This window comes from Diabrotica undecimpunctata, chromosome 9 (genome assembly GCF_040954645.1).
Source record: "Diabrotica undecimpunctata isolate CICGRU chromosome 9, icDiaUnde3, whole genome shotgun sequence".
Taxonomy (NCBI): Eukaryota; Metazoa; Arthropoda; class Insecta; order Coleoptera; family Chrysomelidae; genus Diabrotica; species Diabrotica undecimpunctata.
The window spans coordinates 91,108,625-91,134,327 of NC_092811.1; the positions used below are offsets into that span (position 1 = coordinate 91,108,625).

Here is a 25,703-nt window from a genome sequence, read left to right on the forward strand (position 1 = left end):
GTAAACATTCTTCAGAATGCTTTTATTTTTTGGAAAATATTTATAACGTGGGGTGAACATGATCGGCTGACATTACATCTTATGCTATTTTCATTCACTTAAAAAGGGGTAATCAATTTTGCCCCATTCAGGGTATGAAATTGTTCATCTAGTTGTTTGCATTTTTTAGTCAAAATCTTAATCAAAAGAACATTTTTTATTAAAAAATATTTAACATAGACCTTGTTAAATCATTTTAATAAAAAATATGCGAATTTTACAATTTTACAATTTACTATCGTATTTTTGAATTAATAATTTTACATATTCATATAATTCCACCCCATTTTACATCAAACTTGTCCGGTTGTCAGGGAATTATGGGTTTATTTTGGGCGCTCGCCGATCGCCTAAACGTATTAGCGCACAAGTAATATAAGATAAATTACAATATCCACCAGGAACACTTCATAACTCGTATCAAATATTTGTGATAACAAAATTATATTATAAATTTGCCCGTGATTATACACATCATAATTCAGGACATTAATAATCCTTATACAAACGGTTTCCGCCCTTTGAAGACACTTGTTGCAATAAATCAAGCTAATAACAAGAACAAGATAAAGCGCAATCAGTCGAAAGCTTTAATATTGTGTGCAGGTGTGAATTCTGCGGAATATTAGGAAACACCTGATCACTTGAACCTCTTTTGGTATCTAAAAATCGTGTTCAACAAATATATAAAACTCTTAATCGCTATTGTCCTATAAAAATGAGAAAGTATGTAAATAAAGGGTCTGGTTGGTATTAATATATTATTTTGCTTTTTCTCTGAACTATCTACAGTGTGTCAGTAAAGTATGGAATAAATTCGAGGTTTCCTAAATGAAAAGCCTTTTTAAAAAAATCTAAAACACATCGATTTTTAAATTTATTGTTCTAAATTTTACAATAAAATTTCATTATACAAGGTGATGCACATTACAGTAATGACGTCATCGGCTCTTTTTTTAATTGTAACACCCTGTCTTTTAGGACATTTTTGGATCGATAAAAATGAGCTGATTCCAAAAAAGTATAACACTGGGGGTCTAACGGATATAATTTGAAAGATATGCGCTTAGAAAATTAATTTTTATTGATTTATAATTGTTTAAATTCAAATATGGTTGTGTGAACTAATCAAAACATTTGTCCTCTCTGTATTCCTACGATCCTTATAAGTACCGCCATAAGCCCCCTTTCAGACGAGGATACTGTATCCGAGATACGCGTATCCGAGACGCAGATATTACATAGACTCAAATGGAGCTTTTCAGACGGGACGCGCGAGGGATACAGTATGCGAGATACCGAATTCAGTATCTCGGACCCTCCTGTCGCCGACGACTGAATGCGTATCCCAGATACAGAAGAAACATTACGTTAAATGAACGCTTTCAGACACGAATACTTTTGCACCACATTCCATAGACGCGCGATTTTCTGTCGAATAATTGTGAATGAGCAACGAAAGAAAGACGGTGTTTTCTGAATATAGTTATACGTTCCCTTGGTTTCTCTTAATTCTACAATAGGATGAACCCACAAATTACGGCGTCTTTTCAGTTTCTTTTTCTTTTTATTTAATATGTACCACAGCATAACATACTCTTCTACATCCATACTCCAAAAATATAACCGCACTGCACTGCTACTATTTTCATACTGACGAGCATGCCCGTGAATCCGATACAGTCGCCATCGAAAATTCTGTATCTCGCATACAGTATCTCGCATACAGTATGCTCGTCTGAAAACCCTGAAAGGCTCGTGGAATGCGTCCCGTTACAAGAGCGTAAGTCATTGAAAAGAACAGACGCACCCGCTAGTGCATCGATGCATTCATATTGAATTCGTTTTGTTCGTTGTTTGAATCATGGTAATTAGCAGTAAGTTCTTCACTTAGTTTTACCTCGACCTTTAAATTGTTTTTTGATTGCTTATTGCAACCATTTAAATTTTGATAATTATTTGAACCTATGAGTAAAAGTTCATTTATCTCGCCAGAGTTATCGAAGGAATAGTTCGTTTTAATTTAATTACTATTAATTCGTAATAGTACATTTGTTTGTTAATTCCCCACAATAATATTAATAAATTATAAATAAATTATAATAAATAACTTGAAAGTAGTCCAGTAATTAATACATGACTTAATCTTAAATGTTCGAATTGTAGCGGAGGGGCACCATCCTGTTGAAACCATAAACTTTTATCAAAACCAAAAGATTAATTGTACTGGGGAATAAATTAACTAAACAAGGTACAAGATACCCACTTAAAAACTGAAGATATGCTGGCCCGTTTAAATTCCCTTGGAAATAGTAGGGTCCGATGATTATATTTCTTACAATGCCAGCCCATACGTTTACCTTTTGCGAGTATTATGTAATATGTGTATGATTTTCCGGCATCCAGTTGAAGTTTTCTTTTGCCCAGTATCTCAGTTTAATTCCTGTACAACTATGCATTTTACTTACTTTACTTACTTTTACATACTTTGTGTACCGTTGTTTTGCAAACATCGAGATCACTACTAACTTTATGAACAGAAGTGTGCGCATTTTTTTCAAAAGCAAGTAGAACATCTAATGTTATAACATAATTTACAGAGGGACGACCTGATTTACGTGCATTCTCAACCGTACCAGTTTCTCGAAATTTATTTTCAATCTTACTTACTGTTGACTGCGTGATGGGTATTTCTGGATATTTATCAGTAAATAAATTACACATTTCCATCTGAGTTCGCGATCTGTCTCCATACCCAATCATCATGAGTATTTCAATTCTTTGCTTTACACTCAAATTCATTTCTACTTAAAATTAATTTTAAGCAATAATACAGAACATTCACGAATTAATATAATTATTGTACTACTACTTACTAATTTGCAATATTTTAAAACCTTTTTTATTCCAGATATTGTTGAATTAATCGTAGAACAAACTAACCTGGGTCCTGATTCTATTTCATTTCGATGTCGAAATTTAAAAGCGACTACGCCCTGACAGTCGCAATCGCTAGCAATTCTCATTCATTTCGATTGTAGTTAAAACTGGGGATATTTACTTTATCATTTTGACACTGCTGAAAATTTGGGTTGGCCCTGTTGTTTATTGGCTGCACGCTGCACTACGCTTGTTGAATGTTTGTTTTGTTTACGTTACGTGAACGTCTTTTTTTTTCTTGTTTGAGTTGTTAAATCATAAATAGTGGCCATTCTCAATTATATTTTGAATTGAAAGAAAAGATGGCAAGAAAAAAAAAGGCGATGTGGGAGATCCTTAAGTCATAACCACTAAGATTTGACTTAGTGGTTATATTCTAATATATTTTTAAATTTACTGCAGCTTAGTAATACTAACTCTAAATATTTTGGGTATCCTAGAGGCATAAACACCTTCTTCCAAATATGGTTCTAATACCCTTATTAAATAATTTGCAGCTTCTTTATTAAGCCGGAATTGCTGCCTAAATTGAGCATCACTTAGTGAAAAAGAATTTTGAGTATCCCGTATCATTCTTCTTATCCTCCGTTGTGAGCGTCGGATACCTATCCTCTCTAATTCCTCCAAAACTAGCAAATGTCCGTAAAACACAGCCATATTAATACTTTTTGCCTCAGTTTTCCTTGCAAGGATCAAAACACAACACCGCCTACCTAAACTGAACCTAAGTTTACTTCTCCGTTCTCCTAGTCCAGCCAGTCATGTCAGATTAATTTCGACTCGAAATGAAATTTCAACCACTTTCTTGAAGTTGAAATTAATTTCGATAAATCGAAAATTAGTGACGTCATTTGGTTAGTTCAGCTGAAATCCACAAGGTTCGCAAAGTCGTATTTCGACGTCGTCATATTAATTTCGATATGTTTTCAGTCGAAATCTCAATTAGAATCAGGGCCATGTATTCAACACAAACATTTCTCAAATGTGTAGACACAAGTATAGATGAGATGCACGATTTCTTAGCTATCGAAATTTTAATGGGGATTGTTGACATGCCGGCGTACACGGACTATTAGTTTCAAGACACGCGATATGAACTTATTGCAAATATAATGTCACTAAAGAGGTATCAAGCAATACGACGTAGCCTACATTTTGTCAACAATGAGGAGTTGAATAATGACAGATATTTCAAAATAAGGCCTATTTTAGATCGAGTACTAAGAAACTGTCTTACAATTGGATCAGAGTCTAGATGTTCAGTGGATGAAGTGATGGTCCCATACAAGGGGAAAAAGACAGGCTCGAGAAGACAATATGTGAAGAACAAACCAAAAAAATGGGGTTTCAACATGTTTGTTCGTTGTGGCGTATCGGAGATAGTGTATGATTTCTTTCCCTATGCAGGAACTGATACCTTTAGAAACCATCGTCTTACAGATGAGGAAAATAACATGGGATATGAAGCAAAATGTGTACTATGTTCAACAATCCAAAATAAACGTTTATTGACTGTTTATTTCGATAATTATTTTAAAAGGTTGAAAACTTATTATACTGTATCCAGAAATTTAGTGTCTCATTATAAAAGTTATTTTAATAACAGCTGTAAAACTGAATCATTATCATTCAATCTTCGCTTATCCACTGCTGGACATAGATCTCCCTTATAATTTTCCATCTATTTCGATCTTGTGACAACGTTTTAGATCGTCAGTCCAACGTGTTGGTGGACGACCTCTGCTTCGGTAGGCATCATCTCTTGGTCTCCATTCCAGTATCCGCTTTGTCCATCTATTATCTGTCATTCGAGCCACGTGTTCCATTTCAGTGTTGCTACTCTCTCTACTGCATCAGCCACTCCTGTTCTTTGTCGTAGCTGGCGATTTGGGATCTTGAAAAACTTGGGTAAAACTGAATAATCCCTTGTAAATACTCTACTGTTGTATAATTATCACAGCTATCCAAGTTGACAGAACCGGCATATAGCCAAATCAACTGTAGGTTAGTACATATAATCAGATCAAACATTATCATTCAAGCGTAATATCAAAAAATTTTTTTATAAACATACAAATTTATCATAATTATTGTATTCTTTTATTAATCAATATTTTAAGTCTCAACGAAGTAAAAGCGCTCAAAATTATGAAGATCTCAATTTAGTCAAATTGACTGGACCGGCCGTGGAAATTAATAAGTTTTGGGAAAACGGGTAATATCCCAAACAGCACATTAGAACTGACAAACCCGTATATACAGTTATAATGAGTAAACGTTTAACTTAACTGACCTATTAACAAATGACTTGGAATTTATATAACTTTCTACCTGTTATTTATCGTTAATTGTTTTATAATTTGAAGACAGTTGTACGATGACAAACTAACACTTAAAAGTCTGCTTTCAATGGAATTGGTTGTAAAGTCGTTTAAGTGTTCAGTTTGTGCAAAAAATTAGTTATGTATTGTTATAAAAGTGTTTATTTTTTTAGAGTGTGTACACTTGCCGGTGAATCCACGTAGTCAAATTTACCTTTATTGTATGAAATAATGTGTCATCCCTGGAGTCCAGAGGATAATAGGGCAATTTCGTCAGTTAATGAACCGGAAGCAAATTGACACGGAGGTGATCTTATTCCAGTATTAGAACCTGAACACCGCCAACGAATACATTTATCTACTGATGCAAAACAAATTGCTAATGTGTTTCAAACTCTTGTCGAAAAAAACATAGACAGTAACGAAGCCTTAGATGAAACGGAACTTTGACTAAAAAACCATTATCCACAGTCAGAAAAATTGTAAGTAATCCTATTATACCAAGATTAATAAGACGGGATAACAGTATTTCTCGGAAGCTCGATCGTGCAGATGAAGATCTTATTTGTCGCAAAGTGTATGCCTTGTATGAAGAACAAATTGTACCCACACTAGATATATTAGTTGACATGCTTCACATCGACAACACTGAAATTAAGTGCACTAGAACAACTGTTTGGAAGTGTGCAACGTATAGGGTTTAAATACAAAAAAGTAGATAAAAGACAGGTACTTATGGAATCAAATCGTTTACGAATATGGCAAATGGAATATTTAAACAAAATTAAACAGTATCGTCGAGAGAATCGACCTATTATTTATTTAGATGAAGCGTGGTTTGATACTCACGATACGCCATCTAAAGGTTGGGTAGATAATAGTCAATCTTGTTCAACAAAAGCGCCTTCTAATAGAGGAAAAAGAATAACAATATTTCATGCTGGATCAGTCGATGGATGGGTTCCAAATGGTCTATCATCTAAAAACATCAGTGATTCATGTCTCGATTACCATGACAACACAACTTCAGATATATTTGAAGACTGGTTCAAAAATAAGTTATACTCAACATACCCCCTAATAGTGTTGTACTTATGGACAATGCAACATATCATAGCAGGCAATTAAATAAAATTCCCAGTTCAAGCGATACGAAAATAACAATACAGAATTACTTGTATGACAAAGATATTTATTTTCACATAGACAATACTAAGACGAATTTATTGGACATTTTAAAAGTTTCGCATTGAAAAAAGAATACTTTTGTGATAAGTATGCCGAAAATATGGGTCATACGATTTTAAAACTTCCACCATATTACTGTGTATTTAACCCAATCGAACATATGTGGCATCAACTTAAGTCAAGAGTTTGAAGAAATAATACTTCGCCACATTTAAATGCATCTGTCCTGCATTTAATTGAAAAGGAAGTACTCAAAATTGATGCGAATAGTTGGAAAAATGCAGTCTCACATATCATGAAAGCTGAGAATTCATATTTTCCTACATATAATATACAAAATATTATCATCAATTTAAAAGACGACAGTGATAGTGACACAGATTTAACATAATATCTATATGATGTAATATTTATACTCGTTTTGTGTGTGTGTGTGTGTGTGTGTGTGTGTGTGTGTGTGTGTGTGTGTGTGTGTGTGTGTGTGTGTGTGTGTGTGTGTGTGTGTGTGTGTGTGTGTGTGTGTGTGTGTTTTGTGTTTTATTGGCACTGGTTTTCACAACCAACTGGCCAGTCAATTTCATAATGATTTTTTTAGACTATAACTTATCACTAACTCAGGGGAGTAATGTGTAGTGTCTGTGTTAAGTAAATGTCTTGTTACTTTAGTAAAGTCGACGTCATTGTCTTTACAAAGAGACGCTAATTGTATCTGAACGTCTGCGGTCCCTCAGGTGAGTACCGATTTACTCGTTTTAAAAGGTTCATATTTATTAATGTTGACTTGTTATGTTTAACTTTTCCCTTTTATGTCTGAAAAAGTTGGCAAAAAGTGATAAATTTCTTTATTAATAATTTCACGAAAAAAAAAATTATTCTTCACTAAAGGTTGTGCATCACATAAGATTATTAATCAATAATCTTATAAAATATTAAGTGGTAGATAGGGAAAATCATAATTATTAATTAATACTAAAGAAGAAAGTGATTTTAAATTTACATATACAAGAAAATGATATTTTAAAGTGTTTGTAGGTATTAAAAATTATGTCTAAGTTTAGATTCATGGCCTTCTAATAATTAAATATTGCATTTAAAGTAAAAAGTAAATAAAAAAAATACTTTTGCATTTGTTGATTTTGTATATTGAATAAGTTATCAGTTTATGTATTTTTTCCCTTAATTATCTAGATATTTATTTAAATTAAATATGTAATGTACCAAACAAAATATAAAATTCGTTAAGCCGGCCCTTTTAACTATTTACCCGAAGAGGTAAATCTCTTTATGGCATCGACTTTATCAGCGGGATACTTTTAAATTCTGCATAAGTCAGTTCTTATAATTGTGAATGAAGTTTACATTCGAAGTGAATTTGAAATACTTTCTTTTGGAACTGTTAGGAAAGACAGACTACAGGGTTGTCCACTTGAATCTGATAAGAAAATGAAAAAAGGTTTGAGAGGTTCTTTTGAGCAAAGAGTAGACAATGATAGTCACATTCTCGTTATAAAGTGGTAATATAACAAGTCTGTAACCTGATGTTGTTCTTATGTAGCTTTCATTCTAATAGCAACTATATAAAGATTCTCCAAAATTGAAAACAGACAAATCCACATTTTATGTCCATAGTAAAATAAAACACTATAACAGTTATATAGGTGGTGTGGATTTGGCAGACATTTAATTGTAGAATACGCTTTAAAACACAAGTATGGTATATGGGCATAATTTATTAAATTAAAAATTAAACTTGTCAAAAGTCTACTGCAGGCTGTCAAAATAAAATGAGGACTTCCCAGCAATGAGAAGCTACCACTACTTTCCCAAAAAATTAAAAGCCCGGTAAAGCCTAGACCCCAAGATAATATCAGATTAGATCATCTGGATCATTTTCCAGTATACGGTGCAATAGATAGGTGCAGAAATTGCAAGAAGGGACAAACTGCCATATTTTGTAACAAGTGCAATATTAGACTATGTTTAGTGCATAAAGGTACTGTATTATTCGTTAAGAAACTCTTTTACTGAATAATATATTCTTTTAGAAAGGTAGGCTTTTATCGTTTTACGGAACTTGAGGAAAGTTGATGCAGATTTAAGTTGTAAAGGGAGATGGTTGTATAGTTTTTGTGCCGACTATAATATAGATTTATTTACTAGTGGACGAGGTCAGTAAATAAACATCAAAGTTTGAATTTCTGGTGAAATAGTCATGATTAGTCAAGCTTTTGATAGTGTGAATAGAGACAGAATGCTGGAAGACCTTTGTAATCTAGGTATACCTAAGAAATACATCAGCCTCATAAAAATGACGTTGCAGGGTTCAAAAGCCGCAGTCAGAGTAGATGGAGAACTGACTCCCCTATTTAACATCAACATGGGAGTAAGACAGGGAGATGCCCTATCAACCATGCTATTCAACCTAGTTCTTGAGGCAGTCATCAGAAAAACCAATATAACCGGCCATATAAACACCAAATCAGTACAAATTACTGCATATGCAGACGATGTAGCCATCATTAGTAGGAATAAGCCACGACTAATGGAAGTGTTCAAACAAATTGATCCTGAAGCAAGAAAAAGAGGTCTCAATAAGCCACGACTAATGGAAGTGTTCAAACAAATTGATCCTGAAGCAAGAAAAAGAGGTCTCAAAATAAACGAAGCAAAAACGAAGTATATGACAGTCAAAAGAATAACTGACAATGAAAATAATATCACAATAGACAACTATACTATCGAACGAGTGGATGCCTTTACATATCTCGGCACAGAAATCAATCAGAAGAACTCCGTAAGTAGCGAAATTAATGCACGTATTTCCAGCGGGAATCGTACATACTATGCTAATAAAAGATTGATGACATCGAAATTATTAGACAAAAGAACCAAAATGACTATCTACAGAACACTGATTAGACCCGTAGTAACCTATGGATGTGAAACTTGGGTAATGACGAAAAAAGATGAAGCCCAACTCAGGACATTCGAAAGAAAAATACTGAGGAAAGTATATGGCCCGGTACAAGAGGAAGATGGCACATGGAGAATCAGGAGAAACGACGAGGTTAATGAGTTAAATGAAGGTTATGACATTGTAAGATTTGTGAAAAGTCAAAGATTGTCATGGCTGGGACATGTGCAGAGACAAAGCGATGCAAAAACAACTAAGAAAATGTTACAATGGAAACCCATAGGAAGGCGAAAAAAAGGAAGGCCCAGAACGAGGTGGTTGGATGACGTGGAAGACGACCTGAAAACAATGAACATAAGACAATGGAGAAGAAGGGCACAAGAGAGATCTGAATGGAAGGACATAGCCAGACAGGCAAAGACCCATCCAGGGTTATGATGCCAAAAGAAGAAGAAGAAGTCATGATTAGGTCTTGCTGGAAAAACATGTAGGTGTTTACGAATTAAGCAACAGTTTCTAATATATCGTTATTTTTAGAAGTAGCTTCTGCAATATGTAGTTTTTCTGAGGCCAAACAGATACCGTAATGCTCCTTTTTGTAATTTTAGAATAAGATTAGATTAGGCAGCTATACTAAAAAGGAAGATCATTTCGAAGTTGGGACTGGAACAAAGAAAAATATGATATTTTGGAAGATGCCAAGTTGTTTTTTTTTTCGAAACAGATCTTATTGCCTAGCAGGCTGTGGCTAGTTTCTTACTTAATAAATCGATATGAAGGGGTCATTTAAGGCTGCTATCTATAAAAATACCGAGAAATTTTACAGTAACATACTATAGAGCTGTAAATTGATATATTCATATGAGTTTTAGGTCTCTTCGATAATCTATAAAATAAAAGAAACCTATATATTTTGTGTATACTAAATAGGCGAAAACACCTATTTTTAACATTATAACAAAAATATTCAAAAATGTAACAACATAGGCAGAGGTAAGATTTACACGTTTTACGAAAAAACTACTATACACCACAATAAACTAAACAGCAACTAAACACGACAGGTAATACTTTTCAAGACTCTATAATGCTTTAACTGCAAGAAAAACGCGGTAAATTGCTACAATGTCAAAAGAAGTCGTTAAACTATCATAACAAATAATGGATCCGAGGGATCTTTGCTACGTCATACCCCTGGCTCAGCTGTTAAATCAGGTCATGTGCAATATCGTACCTTGTGTTCATTGTACCATGGATTAGAACCACAATAAATTCTAGGTATTAACTAAAATGGTTTTAACAAATATTTTGCAGGTAAATATAAAATAAAAATAGGTTTCAAAAATCTACATTTTTTCTTAATCTTATTAACATGAAACCGTCTTTAATGTTGAGCAAAAAAGGTAAAACTGCTAGGCAAATACACATTTCCGCCTAAAATGTGCAGGGCAGATGAATTATACCAAAAGGGTGTACTGTAAATAACTTATTATTAATACTGTAAAAAAGGTTATTAACAGGTCTTAAAAATCCATTAGGCAAGGGCAAAATTTTTGTAGAAATGATTTATGGATGTTTGGGTCAAAAAAGAGCAACAATTATCATGAAGAGATGAACACTGAAAGTTTCGAAAGGTGGTTTGCAAGTACATTGCCTCATTTAGAAGATAACTGTGTGATAGTTCTTGATAATGCCTCTTAGGTATCATTCTTGTAAAATTAAAAAAGTACCTACTACATCTTGAAAGAACCAGAAAATGAAACAGTGGCTACACTCAAAAGATATTCATTTCGATGACGATATGTTAAAAGTGAAACGTTTGCAATTAGTGGTCCCACTTAAGATAGACTTTAATAAACGTGTCGTAGACGAAATGACAAGAGAACAAAATAAAACTGTCTTGCGTTTACCACCGTATTATTGTGAGCTCAATCCAATTGAGCTCATATGGCCTGATGCTAAAAATTTTGTTGCTGCCGACAACAAAACTTCTAAATTCGCAGATGTAAAAAACCTCTTCGATGAAACTGTGAGCAAAAACTGTGTAGAGTATGTTAAAAATACAGTAGAAAAAAAGTTCTGGGGACTCGATAATGTGATGGAGGTGATAGTGGAACTACTAATTATAGAAGTTGGGGCTAATAGTGAGAGTGACAATTGCAGTTATTCCTTATCGGTGTAAAAATACTTTAAACTGTTTGTATTTTTTTAAAACAACTTGTCAACATTAAAGAATTAACCGAGATAAATTTAGGATGAGCTTTTGATTTATTTTTCTGAAATTGAGATATTTGAGATCACTTAGTACTATTGAATGAATTTTAGGTTTAGCTTTGCTAAATATATAACTTTGGAAACTTGTTTAAGAACAAGGAAAATTTTTTAATTTATGCTTTTCTTTTATTTTGGTTTGGGTACAATTTACACATCTCCAACTGTATGATTTTCGATATTTTTCTGATTTTAAATTGATTCTGAAATTTTTATGTCTCAATTAAAACGTTTAATCAACTAAATTTCACATGTCAAATTTTTAGAAGAACAATAAATTCAACTTTAATAATTAAAACTTTAAAGTTTACAAAACTACCAAAAGTCCGTCTCAGTACATTACTCAAGCTAAAAATTTTACGTGGTTTTAAGCATTATTAAAAAAAAACATTTGCGCATCAGAGTAGGGCGGGCGCATGTTCCAATATTTGCTAAGTGAATTTAAATCATGTGTGTGGGATTTACTATTTGGGACATTGAATATAAACGTTTTCTTAAAATTCTTGCGAAAACAATACGTAATTACAATTTCCTCGTAGTCGAACGATTTTCTGCAATATCCTCAGAATCTACAAGCACCGACACATGTAAATCCCTACAAGTCCGGGGACGGCGGCTTCGGCGAGGAGCTAAAGGGTCCGCAAGGCACTAAAGGCCCCAAACAATGGCCTAATGACGGTGTTACACACCATGAGGTCATGTCGGTATTAGGTAATGTTCGGCTATTGACTGGGGTGGGATGTTATTACTGTCAAACATTATTAAAGCTTAAATGCTGAACAGAATTTACTGCTAAGTCGAAATTACCTGACAATGAATGTGTTTATGGGATTAAATTATGGGATTTATAGCAGTGCATTAACATTTAAGCGAGATTTATAAGGAACGGGATGATACTTTTATGAACAAATACTGAGAATGATGGATACTAAAATTTTTATTGCCGAAAATATATAATATACCGAATAGTAGAACACTCTGACATATAAATATTAAATCCGTTGAGAAATAATTTTTATCAGTACACTTTTAATAAAAACAATTACAATTACATTTTGGATTAGGCATAAAAGCTCCAAATATTTGAAGCACTGTCGAAGATAAACAAAAATACGGTTTTTTAATTTATTTTACATTTGTAGTGGTAAGTATTTATTAATACAATACTAACAATACCACCCAAATTTTTCTTAATGAGAAAATGAAAACATATTACTGTACAGTGTAATCAAGAATTAGATACATTTTTTTGTATGTTTACTGTGCAATCAGTCAAAAGGAAACCATAAACACATTTGTGGACTTAACATGCGCGAAGAAAAATATTCAAATAAAGATTTACTCTATATGTCTACATGAATATTACAACTATCGATTCTTAACTCAAGAATGGTAAATCTCGAGAACGTTTTGAACCTTTGGCGAGGTTGGACGTATTTAATTACCAGTCTAATCGCACCTAGTTTTTGTGCTTTTATTTATATCCACTTAATTAAAGTGTTGTGTTATTATAAATAAAAATTAGTGAACTTATTGGAGAAAATCTGTAAGTAATTTTAATCTAATTAGATACTTACTTCACAACAAGTTCATATTGTTTATATTACCTGATGTCATTAAAAAACGAAAATGGATGATGTTAATAGCCCAGGGGCGTCGAGGCCCCAAATGTTATTGACATCACATAAAACTTCTTCATATTCTGCAGCGTTAATCAATTCAAATCCAAAATTCCCATCCAAGAAACAAGCTATTTTATATAATGCTCTGGAAAACGCCAAACTTGAGGAATATCTACTTGCACTGGGAAAAATTATAGAACCAAGTTATATTATTTTTTCATCACGAATTTCAAATCACCGTATTTGTATTTACCTAGCTAGTGAAGAATTAGTAGAAACTGTCATGAATGCTGACAACGGAAGAATAACCATCAATCAACAAATAATTTATGCTCGACGCTTAATTACACCAAATGAAAGATTACTGATCTCTAATGTTTGCCCTAGTATTCCTCACACTTTCATAGAATCTGAACTTAAAAAGTGTGGCCTCAATTTATTAACTCCAATTAATTTTTTACGAATAGGTACAACAAACCCAGAATATAGACATATACTGAGCTTTCGAAGACATACATTTATCTCTCCTTTAGAAGCTACATTAATTCCTTCCTTAATTGTCATAAACCACGAACAAACATCTTATCGTATTTTCTTATCTTTAGAAAAACAGATGTGTTACTATTGTAAACAATCTGACCATTTTGTTGCAAATTGTCCATCCTGTACAAATCAAAACTTAACAACAACAGTGCCAACTACTACTATAAATACAGTAGTTAATACTCTTCCACATGACGTCCCGACCACATCAGCATCTTCAGCGAATTCCTTTTCCTTACAATCCTCGACTATACCTTCTTCATTAACTACACCAATATTAACTGCATCGCAAATATCACCCTCAACATCATTCCCAAGTTCTCAAACTACATGCACAGATACAAATATAACAACTACCCAGTTATCAACAACACCTAATGTTTCACAACCTCATACATCAATCCCAAACTCTTCCTCAACACTAGCATGCCCTATCAATAGCATATCAATAGATACCACTGATACACTTGAAATAACTAATACACATAGTAAAGAAGTAAACACAGCTAAGCGCAGCCTTGATGAAATTTTATCCCCACCTTTACAAGAACCTAAAGAAAATTTCACAAAACCAATACAAAAACTTAAAAAATCCAAAACTATTGATAATTCTGAGACTATTGCTAACAGTATGGAACCCGTAAAAGATTTTATTACTAATAAACTTATAACACCGATATTAAATTTTGAACAACTAACTGATTTTTTTGAAAATGCTTTAGGATCTCCAGATAAATTGAGTCTATCTAAAACTTATACAGAAGACACATTAGGCTTACTTAATCTGTTAAAAGAGATCTATCCTCACATTATATAAAAAAAAATGAAATCGCGATGTACTAAAATAATTAATTCAACAACTAAAACCTCAGCTCGATAGCGACTCCTCCATAGAACCTTCTACATAAGCTCATGTTCAAGTCTATTTTACAGTGGAATTTGAACGGTTATTATACCCGTTTAGAAATGTTACAATTAATAATTGCTCAAAATTCACCTTCTATAATTTGTCTACAAGAAACTCATTTTAAAAAAAAACAAAATTCATAATTTGGGAAATTATACAAGCGTATCTAAAATTAGGCAAAATCAAGAACATGCCAGTGGTGGAGTTACAATTTTTATCGAGAATTCCTATGAATATTACAGTATTCCTCTAATAACAAATCTAGAGGCTGTAGCGGTGTGCTTAGTAGGTCCACTAAAAGTTAACATCTGCAGTCTTTACATCGCACCTAATTCTGATCCAAGTATAGCAGATATTTCTAATCTTTTATGTTAGATTCCTACACCTCGAATTATACTGGGAGATTTTAATGCACATAATTCATTATGGGGCTCAAAAAAATTAACAAAAATGGGAAGAAAAATAGAAAATATCCCAAATAATCTCAATTTAAATCTACTTAATGACGGCAGGAATACTCAATATAATGCTGCAACAGGAGAGTTTTCAGTTTAGTTTATCATAGGACACTTTACCTGATCTGTATGGAAGTGATCACTTTCCCATCTTAGTTAACAATCTGTTGTACCATAAGCACAATACACACATCACCAAATGGTCCTTAAATAAAGCCAACTGGACACTGTTCTCAACATTGATTTCTTCATCAGCTATGAATCTTAGAGAAATGTTAGACTCAGAACAAGATATTAACGAGAAAACATTATTTTTCAATAAAGTCATCATTGATGCAGCGAATAAATCCATTGGAAAAACAGCTTTTCATCCAAAACATTCACCTGTACCGTGGTGGAACGATGCGTGAAAACAGGCAATAAGGGAATCTAAATCGGCTTTTAATAGATATAAACGATATAAAACTACTGAAAATCATTTAGAATTTAAAAGAATAAGAGCTAAATGTAGATTTATTATTAAAAAAAGCAAGCAAGAGTCATGGCAAAAGTGTGTTTCAGAAATCAATAGATCTACTCCAATTGGTCAAATCTGGAACATGATTAGAAGTATATCTGGAAAAAATTCACAACACTCTATAAAGTACTAAAAGACAATCAGACATTGAGTACCGAATGCAATATATCTGAAATAATGGCAAATCAATACTGTACCGCTTCTAGTGATGAAAACTATTCAGTAGAATTCTTAAATAAGAAACGATTTGAAGAAAATAAAGGAATACCAATAATCAATGACACTTCACCAATAAACAATCCTATAAGCTTGACTGAACTTATTGAAACTCTTAACTCCGTTAGAAATACTAGTCCAGGACCAGATAATATACCTGTGCTTTTTCTACAGAACCTACCACTAGTAGGCCAAGAACTATTATTGCAACTATTCAATTTAATATGGATGAATAAGGTATTCCCACACATATGGCACTCGTCAATCATAGTTCCAATACACAAACCAGGTAAACCTAAATTTGAAGCAGAATCCTATAGACCAATCTCTCTCACGAATGCAATGTGTAAGTTGCTAGAAAAGATCATTGCCAATCGACTCATGTGGTATATTGACCATAAACATCTTATTATACCCGAACAAAGTGGATTTAGGAAAAATAGATCAACATTAGATAACTTAATATCATTAGAATCAGAAATTCATGAAGCATTTATATGTAATCAAGAATGTTTAGTCATATTCTTTGATGTAAAAAAGGCTTTCGATACAGTATGGCGCTACGATATTTTAGCCACACTCCACAATTGGAAGATTCACGGTAACATGTTTGCTTTTATTTCAAACTTTCTACGGCAACGATATTTCCAAGTTCGAATCAATAACCATTTGTCTGAATCTAAATTACAGAAAAATGGAATTCCACAGGGCTCGAATCTAAGCGTAGCACTATTTTTAATTGCTATTAATAATGTTGTGTCGGACTGCAATCGCACAATTAAAACTTTTTTGTATGCTGATGATCTGGTAATTCTAGCAAGAAATAAAAACATATTATCGGTTCATAATCGTATTTCTGCAGCTCTTAAGTCGATAGAATCGTGGTCTAACAATATTGGGCTCCAGTTTTCCAACACTAAAACAAAAGCTGTACATTTTTCACGAAAATCAAATACACAAAAGCTCCCAAATCTATTTTTAAACAATTCTCCTATAGAATATACAAAAGAAATTAAATTCCTAGGGATGCAACTGGACTCAAAATTAAGTTGGACAAGTCATATACACTCGCTAAGAGTATCGTGCCAAGCTGGACTAAATATTATGAAATCTGTATCACATAAAAATTGGGGAGCAGATTTTCCAATTCTAATAAATTTATATAGAGCTTTAATTAGATCAAAACTGGATTACGGATGTGTTGTGTATAACACCGCAAACCAAGCATTGCTTAAAACTTTGGATACTCTTCAGAGTTCAGCCGTTAGACTTGCTCTAGGAGCATATTGCACCAGTCCTGTGGACAGTCTACTCTGTGAAGCTGGAGAGCCACCCTTAAACCTAAGAAGAAAATACTTAACTCTATCGTATGTCTCGAGTATAAAATCTAACACAAAAAATCCAGCTCTTCATCATGCTGTTGCTAACAGGTTCCAGGAGGTCTATCGAAAAAGAAATAGGGGTCCTGTACCTTTCTATGAACGAGCTAATAGATACTTATTCGATTTTAATATTGAACTACTTCCCATTTATCCTATCTGTGAAATAAATTTATGTTTTCCTTGGGTTGTTCGCTCTCCGCTTTGTAACCTTAAACTTACAGCATATAACAAAAATAACGTGATACCAAATTTTTTTAAAACTCACTTTCTCCATGTTCTCACACAGTACAAAAATTTCCATTTTATATACACAGACGCATCTAAGACCATAAATGGAGTAGGAGCATGCTTTGTGACATCCCATTAACATTCCATCTATAAATTGTCTCCTAAGACAAGTATTTTCACAGCAGAACTATTTGCCATCAATAAGGCCCTAACCTATATTCTAGAAAAAAAACTTCCCAAATCTCTTATAATATCTGATTCACTTAGTTGTCTGACATCAATTTCTCAGATCTATCCCTCTCATCCAACATTGCAGCAGATTAAGTTAATTTTATACCGTATATACCAAAACAATTTGACAGTAGAGTTCCTCTGGGTATAGTCACACGTTGGAATAGATAGTAACGAAAAGGCAGATAGTCTAGCTAGGTCCGCAGTAACCAATACAGCAGCATCAGTGGAAAATCTAACGGTGCATTTGGATTTAAAACCTTACTTAAAATCAAAATTGCACGATGTTTGGCAAAACCAATGGAATAGAAGCACCACTAAATTGATAGAAATAAAATCTTCCATCCTTCCATGGAACTTCTGGCCTTCAAAGCGACAACATTAAGTCCTAATAACACGTCTTAGATTAGGACACACATCTACAACACATGAATACTTGTTGAAGAAAGAAGAGGAACCAGTGTGTTTTGTTTGTGAATGTAAAGTGACAGTGAAGCACATTTTGATTGAGTGTCCAATATACTCAGTGGAAAAACTATATCATCACTTTCCAAAAACATTAAAAGAACTTTTAGGAGAATCTAAATACGTAGCTGACTTGATAGAATTCTTGAAAACTATAAACCTTTTCAATAAAATTTAATACAATACATTAATAATTAAAATATATATTGTAAACATTATTATGTAATTGATATTTTGTATATGCCTATTTATGTCTTTATCACTTTTGTATTTTTCTTATGCTAATAACCCTAAGTGGTTGAAGCAAAATAAATAAAAAAAAAAAAATGGTAAATCTCAGTCTCGAAAAATTGTCTTTTCTAAAATGGACGGCGTTATGTATCACTAGACCAAGCGCCAAAAATTGATTTTGAGATATTTGACTTCAAAGTTTTCACCCTAATAAAATTCAGTAGCTATATGTTACAATAGTCGTAATTTTTTATTTTCGAAGACAGTTTTTTATGTTTTCTTCTTCTTATTCTTCTTCTTCGCGCGACTAGGATTACTCCTGTTTGCCTGCCTATTATTCTGTTTCAGTCGTTGTTGACTGTATCTTTCCACCTTTTTGGCGGCCTTCCAACGGGTCTTCTGCTATACGGCTTGTTGTTTTTACAGATGTTCGCTAATCTATCTGGTTCCATTCGGTTTACATGTTCGTTACAGTGTTTTTTTCTTGTTTTTATCCACCTGTTAATATTTTGAATTTTGCATTGTTCGCGTATACTTCTGTTGGTTTGTCTGTCTCTTAATGATATGTCCGCTATTGATCTTAATACTTTCATTTCGATATTGTTGATTTGTTGTTTCGTCTTTCTTGTATCGGTCCTTGTCTCCGCTGCATATGTTAGGATTGGTCTTACTGTTGTCTTGTATACTTTTATTTTGCTTTCCGTGGTCAGATATTTGTTTCTCCATATGGTTTCTCGGAGGCAACCACTTACTCTTGCCACTTTTGATGCTTCCCTTGTGGTCTCTGTTCTTATATCCCTGTCACTAGTGATCTCTACTCCTAGGTAATTGAATTTCATTTCTTGTTCTACAATTTTGCCGTCTATTTCTAGTTAGCATCTACTCGGCTCTTTACTGATCACTATACATTTAGTTTTTTCTATTGATATTCTCATATTAAGTTTGTTTGCTGTGATATTGAAGGTGTGGAGCTGCCTTTGTAGGTTATCTTCGTTATCAGCAATTAGTACTGCATCATCGGCATAGCATAGTATCGGGATTTTATGCGCTTCCATGTGGTATCCGTGTCGATTTCTTACTTCGTGAATTATTTGATTCATTACCATATTGAATAACAATGGGCTGAGCGAGTCTCCTTGGCGGATTCCTCCTTTTAGTTCTATGCATTCTGTTTCCCCTGTTGGCATTATAACTCTGGTCTTGTTGTTCTTGTTAATTTCTCAGCTTGTAATAAATTTAAAATGTCTTAAGCATTTAAGATATGTCAAAAGCACTTTTTAAATCTACAAAGCACATGTATGCTGGTTTTCCATATTCAATAGACTATTATTTGTCCGATAATAAAAATTGCGTCTATTGTGCTGCGGTTCTTTCGGAAGCCTTGTTGTTCATCTGCCTTGTTCGCTTTTTCCTCGATTTTATCTTTTATGACTGCCGTTAACAATTTTATTGTACTATTCATCAGACTAATGCCTCTATAATTTTCAAGATTTCTCGAGTCTCCCTTTTTAAGTATCGGTAGCAGGAGACTTTCCTTCCATTCCGCTGGTACTACTCCGGTATTTATTATATCGACGAATAATTTTAGGAGCCATTTGCGTAGTGTTGTTCCTCCATATTTTAGCAGTTCATTGTTTATCTTATCAGGACCAGGTGCTTTTCTGTTTTTTAATTTTTTATTCGTTCTTGTAGCTCTTCTTCTGATATTAGTACTCTATCGTGAGTTTCGTTAATGATTATTTCTCTATTCTCTTCTTCTCCTTCTCCATATAGTTTCGTGAAATGCTCAGTCCATTGTTTCTCGGTAATGTTATCTATGCGTACAAATTCATTCATTTCTGTTTTTTGTCTCCTTATCATCTTCCACACCTTTTTCTGGGATCCATAGAGGTCGTATTCCATATCTTTGGTAAATTTCTCCCAGTGTTCTTTTTTGATGTTATCTATTTCTATGTTTTCTCTATGTGCGAAATAGTAACTTGCTAATGTTGAAGAAAAGCGAGAAAAAAAAGGCTTTTGGTCGATTTACGATTTTCGCCACATTGTGTAATTGTGTTATACATCAATAGACCAAGCGACATGGAGGTCGTTTGGTCTAGTGATGCGTAACTAAAATATCACTTTTAGTGAATGATTAGTAGGTCACAAGCTATTTTTTCTTTTTGGGTATGACAATAAAAGTCGTTGTTTTGAATATTTTTATATTACTTAAGAAATTAATCAAAAATATAAAAAAAAACTTGAACTCAGTGTTAACCGTAGGTACAATTTTCCGAATATCATGAAAATAGTAAATAAACATTACTCGCCTTGTATGCCAAAGTCTAAGTCTCCACCAAATTCGTCAATGTCATCTTCTAGTGTATTGTTACTGAAAAGGCAGAGATACAGAGGTTTTGCATAATTTGGTATTAGGTGCAATAAAGATTTAAGTCCTTAAGCTTAGGCACAGAAAATAGCTTGCCTGTGGGCCAAAAAGAATCAAGTGGTTACTTAGGGATTGCATGGCAACGTGTCATTGCAACATTCACTAGTGTTAAAATCAGTTTTCATAAAAATACTCAGTGGTTTATCCTTTCTTATTTTATGTAACAATAAAACACTGAAAACTTTGTTTTCAAAACTTCCACAAAATTTATTTTAAACTCTTATCACTACAGCTGTTGATTGCCTTTCTCAAGTGATCTATTTTTGGCATGCGTTTACACTTTATAGTCTCTAATGAAATAGGTTGAGGAGGGGAGAACTGTTTGTCTCAAGTTGGTCATTCAGAATTATATCTGTGTTTTTTAATTTGTTGATTTCCATAGATTCTAACAAAGACAGCTTAAGGCCTTTATTTTGAATGTGAAGAATTTTAAATTCGTCATTAAAAGAATGAATATGATCTAGAAGGTGAAGTGCGTATGTAGAATCTGTTTTTTTATTATTGAAAGCCCTTGTATGTTCTGCTATTCGTTTATTAAAATTTTTACCAGTTTGACCGATGTAAGTTTTTGGGCAGTCGCCACATTTAAGTTTGTACACACCACTGTGAAAGTGTTTTTTATTTTGGCTCTTGTTGTTTTTAATATATTTGCCTAGGTTGTTATTTGTTCTGAAAGCTGGTGTTATTCCTTTCTTTTTTATGTGTTTGGCTATTTTTGTTGATATTTTGCCTGTATATGTAATCGAGCAGAAGGTACTGTGTTTTTTCTCTGGTGGTGGAAATACTAATTTCAGGGCTTTCTTGTGTAGTTTTTGATTTAACATTTTATTAATTGTTTGTTCGCTGTATGCTAAAATTACATGTTTTGCAAAAGTAACATTTTCTTCAATGTGTTTCTTAAGACAACTGCCTACTTCCTGGGCTCCCCGACCAGCTTCACCTTCTATCCAAATATAACAATGACCTTTGTTATCCTTGCCGCTATGGATACCAAGGTTGTAAATACATAATTGATGCTTAAAATATACGATATTTGTTGGAATTCTCGGAAGGGGAAGAGTTTATTCTAAATCAAAACAAAAGGTTTTGACTTCTGGTTGATCGTTGCTCATCTTCATATCTAGCTTTCATCTAGATTGTGCATTTTCAGTTTCTTCTAAGTGCACATTTTTTTCTTCCTTTAACTTGCTTAATTTTTTGTTATCTGCACAATTTTTAATTTCTAATTCGAAACAATCACATCTACTACAAGTATCTTTTTTTAACTTTTTCCTTTGAAGATTAAATCGTGTTAAAAATATTTTTTTGTAAAACAAAAATTTAACAGGATCATTGTCTGCTTTTTTAATATACAATTCATACATTTTACTTAATGTTGTGTCTTCTGTTAGGTATTCTCTTTCTGTGTTAGCTCTTCTGTAATGTGACTTGTACGTAGGGAATTTCGTTATGTGCTCAACTTCTTTTTGTACACGATTATCGTTAATTTTGTTAAGACCTCCACTTTGACCACGACAATCTCAAACACCCATTGGACGTTTCATAGCTTTCAATGCTGCATTGACTTTGCAACGTGATATTCTCAAGGTCTGTAAAAAGAAAGGTTTACACACTGTCACAGCGTATATTGTGTATATCCTTGTAGTATTTCTTTTATTACTGGTTTTTGTTCTTTTACGCTTTATTGGGACTTCGGAAATATTTGAGCAAATTATAGCTCTCTGAGCATCATGAGATTCAACATTGTAAAACTTATCAAATTCTTTTTTGGCATTATCCACACCAATCTTGTCCAAACACTTACACTTACAAAGATACATACGGAACTGTTTTGATTATTTACATACATTTCTCTGTGTGAAGTAACTCTTCTTTTGAATACAACTTTTTTTCTTGATTCGCGACTTTGATTTAAGTACTTACGTATTCTCCCTTTTTTTGGTCTTTAAAAGGGCGAATAGTTTTTTATGACTTCACTGTTTAATGCTATTTCCTCTTCTTTTTGTTCCTGCTAAGGAATATTGAAGACATCTGCAGTGATTCTTCTTGTGCATGTTCTGGTAGTACAACCTCCAGAACTTCATCAGTATTTTCAACAGAAATTTCATTGTCAGGATTGTTCTTAATAGTTAAGAGGGTTTCCCAAGAAACTGCACTTAATAACGGTTCATAACGTGACACGTTGAGACGACAATCTAGCATGTAACTTAATCTCAGAGGGTTAAGGTTTACTTTTATATATATGAAAATAAAGAAAATGATCGTATACAGTGCAGCTACGTTACGGAATAAAACAGTGAGTTATTCTTATTTTATATACCAAAAACATTTCAAAGCATATCGTTTGTAAGGTTAAGTGGCGGCCGAAAGGTCTGTTATCAGAAGCATTTCTGGTTCTATAACTGGTTTAATTAAGTACTAATGAGTTTATCTAATGATATCTTTATTAAAATTTTATCAACAGCATTGACTGACGATCAACAATCTCAAAACAACACATTATACTCTGCTGTGCTTAATAATAATTAAATTCAGTTTCCTTCTGAGAATCAAGCAATTTTATTTAATGCGCTACCCGATACTAAAACAGAAGAGTACTTAATAGCTCTTGGTAAAGTTGTTCATCTACGGAATATTTTATTTTCATCAAGACTATCAAATAACAGAATATGTATCTATCTCTCCAGCGAATCCTTGGTTGAAAATTTTATGTCTAATTCAGCAGAAATAACAATAAAAGGCGAAAATCTAAAAGCACGAAGATTAATAAATCCGAACGAAAGACTGTTACTATCTAATGTTTGCCCTTCTATTCCACACACTCTAATAGAAAATGAGTTAATTAAATTGGGTCTAAAATTAACGTCACCTTTAACCTTACTTACAATAGGTAGTCAGCTCCCAGAATTTCAACACGTCTTCAGTTTAAGAAGACAACCACAACAGCCAATTCAACAACAACCACAAGAATCCTTCCAGTCTAACAAATCACCCTTAGAAATGGAACCAGATCTTCCAGTCAGTAATTCTAGTACAACCTGAAACGACCATATCAATTCAGGAAATGATGATGCCAAAAAAATAATATTTCACAATATGTCAAATAATTTTAACTTTACATATGAACAAACTCTTGACTTTTTTGAAAATTATTCTAGCTCGTCTGATCTCCTCAGCTTACTGCAAACATACACATCGGATATACCCAGCTTTATAAATATGATAACAACAATTAAGCCGTATTTTACAGAAAGAAGTATGAATATCAAAAGCATTAAAGTAATAAACAAAATACAAAAAATGCTATTATAGACTCAGATGATGCCGCTAATCAAGACAGTGATACTACAACAAATTCACCTCAAGAAAAAAACTAAAATCTTCGATCCAATTCTTCAATGGAATGTTAATGGGTTCTATATCCGGTTAGAAATGCTTAATTTATGTTCTATAATCTCGCCAACAATTATTTGTTTACAAAAAACAAACTTTAAAGGACATCATAGTTATGACATGAGGCATTATTCTTGTTTTCATAAAAACCGAAACGACGCAAATATTGCTAGTGGAGGAATTTACATATGTTAACCAAAAATGAATGAAATGAATGGGAAGCATGATTAATCAATGGTAAATTAGAAGTAGTAGGAGTATCAGTGTCCTTTCAAAAAATTCCTATTCTACAAAAAATAAATATCTGTAATATATATATTCCACCTGACTTACCAATCACAGAAGCAGATATTTTAGATATATTAAATCAAATTCCCACTCCCAAAATAATTGTTGGTGATATTAATAGTCACAATCCAATATGGGAATCTCTCGGAATAAATTCCAAAGGAAAAGTTTGAGAAAATATAATTACCTTAAAAAACCTAAACTTGCTGAATGATGGACAATCAGCAAAGTGTGATATTTACTTAAGTAATTATATATCAACAAAAACTATATCATTAAAAAGATTTTGGGAAAAGCACTGCTTTAAGAATCACCCCCAACATTGTGGGACGCCAATCGTCATCACAAACGAGCTGAAACTGCAATAAAATCCTCTCATAACTTGCGGTAGAGGGATTTTATCGGAAGCCCATACTGTAATTCGAAAAACAATAGAAAAGCGTTAGGACAAATTTAGCGGTTTGGGAAAATCCGTATTTTTGCGACATGCCGAACCAATTGAGGGCCTTTTTCAATAAAAGTGCTACTTTCCAAAGCGCTGACGCAAGTGCTAGCTATGACGCGAACATAGACCAAGCAACTGAGGTGAAAAATACATAAAAATACACTTTTGTTATTTAAATCTAATTTTAAAGTAGATGTGTATAATGCATGTTCTGAAATTAATGCATGATTTTAGTTTGGTATAGTTTGTGTGGTACAGTGGCCAATAAAAATTAAAGAAATCTTATCAAGAACTAAACATTTCTAGAAGCTTTCTTCTTCTTTATAAATAGCAATTTATATCTTCATAGTTATAATGCTGCCTGAAGTGAAGTGAGTATATAGATCTGCGGTTACCATAGTCGGTCCTAAGTCCAGATAAAATGTAGAGGGTGATTGAAAAGGTAAGCAACATACCAATCGTAACAACTAATACTGCTTAAAGAAACAACGTGACGCCTTAGAACCATATTGATAATATGACGACGACCACGGCAAGAAATAAGGACAATACAAAAATATCTACAACCCAAATGAGAATTACTATATGAAACATCAGATTGCTCAACATAAGAGACCAAGAACTAACTTAAGTTCTGAAAGAGAAACAAATAGATATATGCGCTTTACAGAAAACAAAA

The 25,703-nt window shown here is 33.1% G+C and overlaps 1 protein-coding gene across 1 annotated transcript; it reads left to right on the plus strand.

The window, feature by feature from the left end:
• The first annotated feature begins 11,158 nt into the window (after positions 1–11,158).
• On the plus strand, positions 11,159–11,584 carry LOC140451226 (uncharacterized). Its single transcript, XM_072544960.1, has one exon. It carries the CDS (start codon positions 11,159–11,161, stop codon positions 11,582–11,584), a length of 426 nt encoding a protein of 141 aa, XP_072401061.1.
• Positions 11,585–25,703: the final 14,119 nt, after the last annotated feature.